The sequence below is a fragment of the Vulpes lagopus genome, chromosome 22 (assembly GCF_018345385.1).
Source record: "Vulpes lagopus strain Blue_001 chromosome 22, ASM1834538v1, whole genome shotgun sequence".
Taxonomy (NCBI): domain Eukaryota; kingdom Metazoa; phylum Chordata; class Mammalia; order Carnivora; family Canidae; genus Vulpes; species Vulpes lagopus.
In genome coordinates, this window is record NC_054845.1 from 503,208 (window position 1) to 514,959 (window position 11,752).

At 35.8% G+C, this 11,752-nt stretch overlaps 1 protein-coding gene across 8 annotated transcripts in view; it reads left to right on the top strand.

Annotated features, from left to right (window-relative positions):
- PMS1 (PMS1 homolog 1, mismatch repair system component) overlaps positions 1 to 10,512 on the top strand; it is a 109,791-nt gene extending 99,279 nt beyond the window's left edge. For 6 of the 8 annotated variants that reach the window (XM_041737365.1, XM_041737361.1, XM_041737366.1 and 3 more), the window contains exons 11-13: positions 2,777 to 2,907; positions 6,991 to 7,151; positions 10,282 to 10,512. In XM_041737365.1, coding sequence (XP_041593299.1) covers positions 2,777 to 2,907; positions 6,991 to 7,151; positions 10,282 to 10,446 — 457 coding nt within the window. In that variant the 3' untranslated portion in view covers positions 10,447 to 10,512. Of the gene's footprint in view, positions 1 to 2,776; positions 2,908 to 6,990; positions 7,152 to 10,281 lie in introns of those variants that run through there. The other 2 variants (XM_041737367.1, XM_041737368.1) reach the window with 1 other exon arrangement.
- Positions 10,513 to 11,752: the final 1,240 nt, after the last annotated feature.

The following is an 11,752-nucleotide window of genomic DNA, read 5'->3' on the forward strand; positions in this document are numbered from 1 at the left end:
CCAGGACCCCGGGGTCACGCCCTGAGTCAAAGGCAGATGCTCAATCACTGAGCCACCCAAGTGTCCCTCTTTCCTAGTCTTTTAGACAGTTGCCACCCAAATATCTTTCACTTTCTTTCTCTTAAAAATAACTTGCCTAACCACAATGACTTTTTCTTATTTTTCACAATATTAATTTCTTGGAAGTGTTCCTCATTGTCTCAAAATGTCTTTGTTACAGTTTTTAAATTACTAAGTTTAGTTTATATCTAAAACAAGGTCCAGGTATTAAATTTCGTCTGTCTCTTAAATCTCTTCTAAATACCACACCATTAACTTGTTGATACTAAGTCACTTATTCATTAGAATATTCTACTGTCTCCGTTTATCCCTTTGCTACTTCATGGTGGTGATCAACTTGTTTTTTCCTCTCCCATATGTAAACAGAAGTTAGCTCAGGATGGTTGAATAGATTTAGAGTCTACTCTCTGGTAAGACTGTTTAATAGGTTGTGCTATGTGCTTCATGTTTCATCACATCGAAAGGTACTTATCACTGCGTTCAGCCGTTGACAGTCTGCTCTGATACCTTAAAATTCTCTATCAACCTTTCCATTTAATGATTTCCATCAATGGTCCATTGATGATTGTTGTCTGAACTGATTCTGCTATAAATTGCAAAATGGAATATATCCCTTTTATATCCTACATGAGCAGATTGTTTTCTGTAAAAATAAATAGCTAACAACCTATTAACATTTCCCTTTTTTATATTTAATATTTCTTTTATGATCTGACACAAGAGAGAATCATATGGATGATAAAGGAGATAAAAACCTAAAATTAGAGATTGAGGGTTTATTCTCTAGGACACATCACTAGATAACTGTTTAAGAACTCCCAAGAATAAATTTTAATAAAATAAATTTTTATTTTATACAGTATATTAAAACTTGTGTTAAAAAGCCCTGCTACAGGGCACCTGGGTGGCTCAGTGGGTTAAGTGTCTGCCTTTGGCTCAGGTCATGGTCCTAGGACCCTGGGGTCAAGCTACACAATAGGCTCCCTATTGTGGGTCTGCTTCTCCCTCTTCCTGTGTGTGCACGCACTCTTCTTTCTCTCAAATAAATGAATAAAATCGTTATAAATATATTTTCTTAAAAAGCCCTGCTACGAGAAGGGAAAAACAGGGCCAGGACATAGGAAAACATTTGTCAGAGCTATCTTTTTAATTAAGGCAACAGTATTTGCATTCACCAAAATCCAGCATCTTTCATAGTATTCTCTTAAGATTGGCTTAGCAAACTGTCAAAGATTAGAAAAAGAATTAATACAGATTTGAGCTATATTAACAGTTTAAAAATCTGATAAAAAATTTGGTTCTTTCTCTCTGAAAGACCAGTGTGTTTTAGTTTTCTTCAGATAACTGAGCTGGCCTTATACACAGAGGTGACCTTCATTGTAGTGGGCTCCATCCAGCCAAGCTGAAGTGGCCAGTTGTCTTGAGACTTTTTTATCACTAAGAACCCTGCCTCTGGTCCACCTGAAAGCTTCAGGCCCAGCTGGTCCCCAGGTCTTTGAGTGGTGCTGCTCTTTTCTGGTGGGTTTAATGTTGACTTACTGATACAAACAGCTGCTGCAGCTCAGGGCTTGAGGCAAGTTCTGAGGCCTGTGCTATTACCCATCCCAGGATTGGTGTCTGCACTCACTTGTCTAGTAGGGCACTTGGGGGCAGGAAAACCTTGCCGCTCAACTTGAATCTCCCTTTGCAAGGGGAAGAAATAAAGTAAAGGAGTTGTTGCTCCCTAAAAAAAAAAAAAAACAAAATACTTTCTTTTCTTAAAAAGAGCTAGAGTGTATCTGAATTTTTAAACTTGATATACTTTTCTTAAAGATATTTGTGAACTTTCACTTATATCTTAAAAATCATTTTGTACTTATATAAATTATATGTATTTAAAGATGTTTTCCTTTGTGATATTCTGTTACTCAAAAACAAATACATTAAAAACTATTATTTGGGGCCCATACTAGCCTGACAAAGCTTTCTTATTTGAACATGGACAGCAGTAGGCTGAATTCAAAATTGTTTTTATCCTTCTTTTGGAATGTGACATGCCCACCACAATTAATGTAAGTTTTTCAAAACTAAGTCAAAGACAGGGTGATTATGACTTGGGCTCAGTTTTCTCACCATGGTTCTAATGCGGACTCTGGTGTTTTTCTCTGAATGGAGTAATTTAGGTATCTATAAAATACAAAGTAAGAGCTCAGTAATAATGACAATAGCTACTGTTTGCTGAGGATTTACCATATGATAGGAACTTTACTAAACCCTTGATCTTATCTTCATAACAATCTTATAATATAACTGGCATTATTTATAAATAAAATTTCATTTGTATTCTATAGAGAGTGCACAGTTTTTGATTTCACATTAATTTGTAATGTTCTAAAAGATAAAAACTGTCTTTTATGTCCATTCTTCCTCCTTTCTATACACTGTATATAGCAGGTTTTCTATAAGATATTACCAGAGATAAAAAAGCAAAGTTTGTTACAGCGCTACTTATATCATTTTAGTTACTGATCATTTTTAAAGGGCCTTTGTTTGTTTTTTTAGATATTGATGTACATTTTATTAAACATAACATATAATAATAATATACTATTATATGCAAACTCCTTCCTGCTTATGACCCTGCTTTAGGCCCTACTGGTTCTTTAAAGGGCCTTTGAATTAAATCTTCTTCATTTTACATATTTAATAAGTTAAAGGACCGTAATTTCTTTTACAGTCTTTTTAATGGATCTCATTATTTAGAGATGTTATGTAAAATGACCACAGATGATCAGAGATATAGTGGATCGACTTACCTGTCCGATCCTCGTCTTACAGCAAACGGTTTCAAGATAAAATGGATACCAGGTATGATGATGTGGTTTACCATTTCCTGACTAGGAAAAATAAGTCTTGTTCCAGAAGTTAGATTTGAGTTTCATATACATATTAGGGTATGGTTTTGTCTCACCAAATGTACAGTGTCAGCTATGTAACAGGCATTTCAAAAAGGTCATCTCTGTCTGAAACTAGTAAATCTGGCATCTCTTTCAGTCTGTTACCTTGCATTTGTGTTTTCATAACTGAGTAGTTTCACTGTAATTTTTAACATCTTTTGTCACAATATGCAGAGTGCCTACTTTGTTTGAATTATTGAATACTCCTTTAGATGAAAGAAATGTGTAGTACATTGGAAAGGTTTAACAAAAATGGACATCTTTTTTTTAAAGGATTTACCTATTTTGACAATTAGATTTATAGTATCAGTAATCTATTTAGAGAGTGAATGATTTGATTCCATTGCTTTGCTGAAAAGACTATGATAACACTATTTTCTTTCCATGGCAATTCACTGGGTGTAGAGAAAAGTAAATCCTTCTGAGTAGGACACTTCCATTTTCCTGGTTGGTCCCTTCTCTGTTCTTCATAACTCTCATACTTAACTGTTTTCTACCCTAACTGCCTAGGCTGGTCTTGTCCTATTACTTTCCCTTCATCTGGTATCAAGGGTCCATGAAGAGTAGGGATTCCACTGTCCCCCGTCCTGCCTGCTCCTAAATTTGTCATGACCAAGATGTAGAAAAACAAAGTTCAACCAAAACAGTGTTGAATATTTTTATAGGAATGTTTTGCTGAGACAGAAAAAGAAAATAAGTAAAATCAGTCGTACAAAACTATGAAATTAAGTATATATAAATAATGTTTTGGTACCTTACACTTTAATTTTGTTGACTTTTATTTACAGTTTTAGGAGGACATGCCCTGAACTTCTTACCTTCTATCTCAATCTTGGATATTTAGATTTGGAGTGAAGAGAGTTAGTCCAAATCTCAACTTTGCCATTTAAAAAGTGTATTCTTGGGAAAGTCAGTTGACCTCAATGCTTTCTCATATAACAACTACTAATTACTGAATAATTATGATGTACAGGGCATTAATCTAAATATTAAATGTATTAACTTATTTAATCTTCCCAGTAGCCCTATGAAGTAGGTTCTGTTACTGTCTCCATTTTAATGGTGGAAAAAGCAAGGCACAGTGAAGTTTACTTAAGGGTACCAGTTAGTAGTAGAACCAGGATTTGAACCTAAGTGCCTTTACCCTAGCTTTTAACTAATTTATTATATTGCTTCCTATAAAAATTGAGATATTTACTTAGTAAAGTTGTTGTGAGCAGTTACGGAGGTACATAAAGAAATCAGCATAGTACTTGCCAAAGGAATATTCTTTCTTCCCATTTTCCAGTACCCCTTTTTGTCATTTCTTTTAGTCCTCCCAGAAGTCTTTTCTTCCTTGAGACCTCTAGCATCATTTTAATTTAAGTGTGAAGCAAGAGGTGTGTATAGGTACATGTGTGATATTTTTTTCTTAATTTGTTTTTCTAATGTGATATTTCTGACAGGTACCATTTTTTTCATGAAAGATATTGTCACAGCAATTTTTTTTTAAGTTAGGATAAATATCCTGTCTTTTCCAAGAGCATGTTTATTTATGCATTACTCAGTAAGTTTCTGTCTGACAGATGCTTTCAGCTCTTAGCTTATGGGGTAGTGTTTTTTAAATCCTTTTGAACGCCAGGTACTTTGCATGGCACCAAAGATATAAAAATAAGAGTCATCTGCAAACTGACTTGATTTGATTGGAATTAACTTTTTTTAGATTGTTGTCAGCATTATTTATCTTACCAGTAACAGATGAAATTAGAAACTCATGTTTTCCTCTTTTAAGACTTATTTTTCCATCATTAATTTTTGTCATGTTTTTCTTAAAGACCATTTCTCCTCTTAGTGAGAGTTTGTTTTGGACTAACTTTGGAAGAGCAGTACACCAGTTGTCACAAAACATTTTTAAATGATAAAGGCATTTAAAAGAGAGGAGGAATACATTTGGCTTTGAGGGAAAAGGTTCTTAATGTGATCCTAAGGATTTTGCTTGTTAATTGGGATAGTTTTTTGTTCTACATCAATAAGAATTGCATATTTTAAGAAGTGAAAACTTGTCAAACCACTTACTCATTTGACGTTTTTCCCTGAAAACTGAGAAGCATTTCACAGAATCTTATGGAAAATTCTTAAAAGTTTATTGTTACATAGTCCCAAATGTCTGTATGTTTCCATATCAGAATTTTGTAAATGCGATTAAAATATTGAAATATTGCTCAATTCCCTCACCTTTGCCAAATACTTTGCCCATATCCACAAGTAATTCTGTGAAATGTGTATGATTTTCCAGGGCAAATGTAGTCAGTATTAGACTTTTCAGTCTAATCATACTATAAAAGGTAAAGAACCAGCAATGACGAAATCTCTGGACTGATTATTTTTGTCATTTCCTTATCTATATATATGTAAAAAGATGTGAACTATAATATTCTTCTTCCTCTTTGCCTATGTAAAGCCTGTGTCAAGTCTCATTTAAATTCCCCTGGTTGCTCAAACTCTTTTTGTCTCTCTTGATCAAACTCTGTGTTCTGTCCCTTAATGCTTGATTATAGATCTTCTGTTACTCTCCAGTTGTTTCCAGGGATGCCTGTTCTGTTTAGTGTACCACCACTGCATCTTATCCAAGCCAAGGAAGTGATATGTAACTGGAAACAGATTACTGACATCTCAGAATCTGAAACTCTTCAAGCCACATCACTCGTCTTTTTTTATTCATCTGTTGATATAGCTACCACTTACCCAACATTGAAGTTTCATTTTCTTAATTCTAGCTAACATGGTGTGGACTTCAATATTAAGAACACTGGTGCACAGATAGAGCCAGAGAAGTCAGATCTCTGCTATTTGGCAACATCTTAAAATTCATTCTAAAGCCAAATTTATCTTTTGGAATTTATGCTATTATGGATAGTTTACCCCAAAATATATCTAATCATGTAGCTGTTTTTTAGTTTTATTTTATTCACTAAATTATTTATTTTTTTATTCATGAGAGACGCAGAGAGAGAGGCAGAGACACAGGCAGAGGGAGAAGCAGGCTCCATGCAGGGAGCCCGATGTGAGACTCAATCCTGGAACTCCGGGATCATGCCCTAAGCCAAAGGCAGACGCTCAACCACTGAGCCAGTCAGGCCAGGCGTCCTAAATTACTTAAAGTCGCTTTAATAATATCAGTTTTAAATATTGTTTAACTAAAATATTTTGAGTAAACATTAGTGTTTCGTTCTTTCAAATTAGTACTTTATTAATAAGTTTCTGTAGTGGTAATCATTTTACAATATATGTGTATCAAATAAGTACTATGTACACCATAAACTTAGTGTTTATCAATTATATCTCAATAAGGCTGGAAAAATAAATTACTATGTATTTTTACAATTTGTAAGTTAAAATAATCATAGAAATAATTCCGACCTTTAAGTTAGTATTAAACTAGTAGAATAGAATTTGAATAGCACCAGTTGTTAAAACACTTAAGGCAGTTTTACTTTAATAAATATCATGGGGCTCCATTTTCTCTCCAAAGTAAGAAATGTTCTAAGCAAATGTAGAGAACAGAAGTACAATAACTGAGATTAAATGAAATGATATAAAGCACATGTGGTGTCTATGAGCACTTATGACTTAATGTGAAATCCTATGGGAAATCATTATTTGTTCTCCAACTAAGGAATAAAACTTAGTCCTGACTATATTAAATTCTTTTTTTTTTTTTTAAATTTATGATAGTCACACACAGAGAGAGAGGCAGAGACACAGGCAGAGGGAGAAGCAGGCTCCATGCACTGGGAGCCCGACGTGGGATTCGATCCTGGGTCTCCAGGATCGTGCCCTGGACTAAAGGCAGGCGCTAAACCTCTGCACCACCCAGGGATCCCCAAGACTATATTAAATTCTAAGGAAGATTCACTGTTTTAACAGTGATTTTGTTTTTAATAGATATTTTCTGGAATATAATTTAAACAAAACTAACTATATCTACATTTGGTTTTACTTATTTTTCTTTTAGGTGTTTCCATTGCTGAAGACTACTTGGAAATAGAAGAAATGGCTAATTGCCTCCCATTCTATGGAGTGACGGACTTAAAAGAAATTCTTAATGCTATATTAAACAAAAATGCAAAAGAAGTTTATGAATGTAGACCTCGAAAAGTGATAAGTTATTTAGAGGTATGCATTATTAGATTATGTAGGTTGGTTAAGTTTTAACATACTTCACTATTTCTTGGTAAGATGGTAAACTTACAAAATAGGAAAATTTCTGTAATGTTTATTATCTGTTTGCAAGAAGAAATACTACTAAAAAAAAGAAAACTCTGTTAAAAATTTCATATCATAGACTGGTTGTAGTAAACCCTATCTTGGATCCTTATTCCGCAGCATTCTGTAAGTCCTTCAAAAGTTTTGACTTGTGGAACTTTCTAGCTTATTGTGGGAGCAATTTAACATTGATCATTTCTAATGACTTAAAAGGAATCTTTTCTTGTGAAAGGGATAGTATAAACTTAAATGAAGGTTGAGGGTAGGGTTTTGTGTATTGAAACTATGTAAGATGAAATATGATTTCAAAATAACCAAGAAAGTGATTGGGATCAGATATAAATATTTTTTATTAATGTTATACCTCTCATTACATTAAATCCATTGTGGATTGATAATTAAGGAATGGAGTCTAGGAAAAAATAACTTCTACAAGATCTACAGAAATACTTCCATTTAAGGTCAAGCTGAGTAAGAAGAATTATAAGTAAATATAGGACAGTAAAGAAAATCCAGTAGGGGGCTAGATATAAAGGACAAGGGAGGAAAGAAATTTAAAAATGGGTAAGTAGTAGTATCACATCCTCTATAGGGTAATAGTTCTAGAAGACCATCAGGTATGGCTGCTAGATGGCAATGATAATAGGAAAGTGGTCCAGATGGAAAACTTGCCAATGGCTAAAGAGTGGGGCAGTGGTAAAAAAAGTGCAGGCAGCAGGTCATATGGTGGTGAAAAGAAGAAAAGAGAAATTGGCTTGTCTCTTTTGTTGGTGGAAGAGACTGACAAAAAATCGGAGAGCAGATGTTCTGAAAGAGCCAAGAAGGAAGATGGGATAACGATATTAGCTTTAGAAAGGAGAAACTGTTCTCTGTTCTCTCAATCAAGAGAAGAGAGGGTAAGTGGAAGTAAAAATATTTTGAGATAAACTTGAGAGAAGTCATGTCTGACACATTTATAAAGGTATAGAAGAAGTTAGCAAATGAGAGTCAAGGGGCTGGGGAGGTATTGGGGATTTGAGTGTAATAGAGAAGATCTGAAAGTAAGAATTATCAGTACCGTAAGAGAAGATTGAGTAGAGAGACTAAGATGTCCAAATGGCATTGAGCACTCCTAAGAGCTAACATTGGTATTGGATCCAGCCAGGACAGTTTGGTGATTTTCCAGCAGTGAATGGTACAATTTATCCAAGCGTAGGGATTAACAGGATGAATATGGTAGGACAAGGGGGTGAGTGAGCACACTGAACCCATAATGTAAATGAGAAATGGTGTTAGATCCTAGATGAATTTAAAGATGAATTAGGTTCTAGTAGGAATCAAAAAGGAATACAGGAAGCTAGTATCCTTAATGTCTTACTATTAGTACCTTAATTAGGGAAAGATGACAAGAAGGGTGCTGGTGGGGCAGAGCAATAAGGAGGGATTGAGATGGTTTAGTTGGAAAGGAGTAGGATGGTTTGAAAGATAATGGGAGAAGGAATGTGGTTAGAATAATATTAGCCTCAAGCTCTTTGAAGTACAATACTTTTTTTAATCTTTTTTTTTTTTTTTAAGATTTTTTTTTATCCATTCATGAGAGACACACAGAGAGAGGCAGAGACACAGGCAGAAGGAGAAGCAGGCTCCTCCAGGGGAATGCGATAAGGGACTTGATCCTGGGACTCCGGGACCATACCCTGAGCCAAAGAAGACGCTCAACCACTGAGCCACCCAGACGTCCCTTTTTAAAATAAATCTTTAAAGAAACCAGCTAAAGAAACCAGCTTTGCTAATACTGTTTACTCCTAAACGTTTAGATTTTCCTATCTCAGAAAACACTATTGTCATACCAAAAATGTAGACATTATTCTTGATTCTGTATCCTTCATAACCAGTTCATCAGCAAGTCTTGCCTCTACCTCCCGTTCATGTTAGGACTTTTTTTTTTTTTTTTTTTTTTTTTTTTAAGAGAAGAAGAGAGAATCTTAAGTGGGCAGGATGACCAGCATGGAGCCCAATGGGAGGCTTGATCTCATGACTCGGAGATCATGGTGAGCCAAAATCAAGAGTCAGACACTTAACTGAGCCACCCAGGTGCCCTGTTGTCAGGAGTCTTTATACCTCCCTCCACCTCCACTGCTGTCACCCTAGTCAAAAACTCACCACCTCACCAGGACTGTAGTGATTGCCTGCAGTACACCCTGCATTTCTCTTCTTGACCTGCCTCAAACCATACTTTAAATGGCGGTGCGACTGATTGTTTTAAAGTATGAGGCAAATATTAGGCTCTTGCTTTCAAACCCTCTGGTTACTTCACCGTGCATTCAGTTTAAAGCCCAAACTGAACCCTATCCTGACGGGTGATCTGGCCCCTACCTAATTCCCTTTCTTAGTTCTCTTTTCCCTTTAGTAGCTGCTATACACATACTGACCCTTCAGTTCTGTTCTACCTGAAATGCTTTTCTTTCCCCATGATCTTTACATGATTTTTTTTTATCTAAATTGAAACTTAAATGTCTCCTTGAGGAAGCTTTTCCTAACCACAAAATCAATATTACGTTGACCAGTTTAATTTTGTGCATTATTACTCATTGAAATTTTTTTGTCTTTTTTTTTTTTTTTTTTTTTTAGAGAAAGTACAAATGGGGCAGAAGGTAGTACGGGACAGAGACAGAGAGAGAGAGAGAATCCCAAGTAGGCTTCACTCCCAGTACAGAGCCCAGCCCCAGGCTTAATACCAGAATTCCATGATCCAGAGATCATGACCTGAGTTGAAATCCAGAGTTGGATGCCCAACCAGCTGAGCCACCTAGGCACCCCCAAATTTTGTCTTTTTATCTGTTTTGTTTCTCTGCACTAGACTATAAATTTCATAAGAGCAAGGATATTGTCTTACTCTCCACGGTATAAAACCTGCAACAGTGACTAACACATAATTTGTGTTTAATATCTGAGTGGATAATAAAACTATAATCTATTTTCTGTCTTCTTTCTTACCAGGAATAACATGGTGTCTGCTTCAAGGTATGTCACAGTAAAATATATGGCTTTCTCTTCACAGGGAGAAGCAGTGCGTCTGTCTAGACAGTTGCCTATGTACTTATCCAAAGAGGACGTCCAAGACATTATCTATAGAATGAAGGACCAATTTGGACATGAAATTAAAGGGTGTGTTCACGGTCGCCCATTTTTTCATCATTTAACACATCTTCCAGAAGCTACCTGATATGTTTAAGGAAATTTGTTACTATTGAAATTGATTTGGTAATAAAATGAGTCACTTTTTAAACCATTTTTGTACTATCATGTGTTATTTTATAAGTGAAGCTTCACTGACTTGTATATTGAAAAAAATTCAAAACCTTAAATAAACTAATGTCTACTATTCATTTTATTCTCAAGAACCAGCCTTCATACTAATTATTGGTTATGAACTCCAAACTGAAAATCCCTAGTATTCTTGAGTGGTTGATTTACTAAGGGCTGTGGACTGAATTGTGTCCCCAGAATTCATCTGTTGAAGTCCAAACCCCCATTGTGACGGAATTTGGAGATGGGACCTTTTTGGAGGTAATTCGGTTACATGAAGTCCTGAGGGCAAGGGCTCCCATGGTGGGATTCGTACCCTTATGAGACATCAGAGCTGCTGCTCAGTCTCTCTCCTTTTCTCCCACCAACTCCCATGTGAGGATACAGAGAGCCAGTGGCCCTTTATAATCTAGGAATAGATCTCTCAACTGACAGCAAATGTGCTGGCACCTTGATAGTGGACTTCTAGCCTCCAGAACTGTGAGAAAATAAATGTGTCAGCCACCCAGCCTTGAGTGGACTAATAGGCTGGTTCCACCTGCACAGAGAAGTCCGAGACGAGCTGGCATATGTGACAGAAGTTGTCCCTGTTGTTTAAAGTAGGCTGAAAAGACGGAGAAAGTGAGAAAATGAAGTTTAGGGGAAGAAGAAAGCTTGGCTTTCAAAATCCTGCCATTCATCTCTATTTTGGGGTAACCATTTAGTAATTGCTGTCTCGTACATGGAAATTATTGAGCATTGGGGTCAACATTTGGCAGAGAAAATGGGAAAATCCAGAGACTTAACATGAATGTTAAGATGACTGTGTGCTTTAGAAAACTAGGTCCCACACACAAAACATTTGATTTACAAAACGTTGAAACATTTTTATTGGATATATTTGTTTTATAAAGTAAGATTTGTTATACTGGATACAGTATCTCCACACTCATTACCATCTCCCATAATTCTCAAGTCTTTAACTCTTAAGACCCTTGTGTTAAGAGGTACAAACATACCAGAAATTCTGCCGTAAGCCAGGCCTTTTTTCCTGCCATCGTGATCCTCTTACCCATAACCTAAATACTGTATTTTTTCCGTTATCCCCTTTGAGAGTTTGGGGCCCGTCTCTGGGAGACATTACCGAGAGTAATACTTTTTAAAATACTGGGTAAATTGAGGAAGGAGATGCAGAAGGTGATGAAGAAGATGCAGAAGATGATGAAGTTTGCATCATACATTTG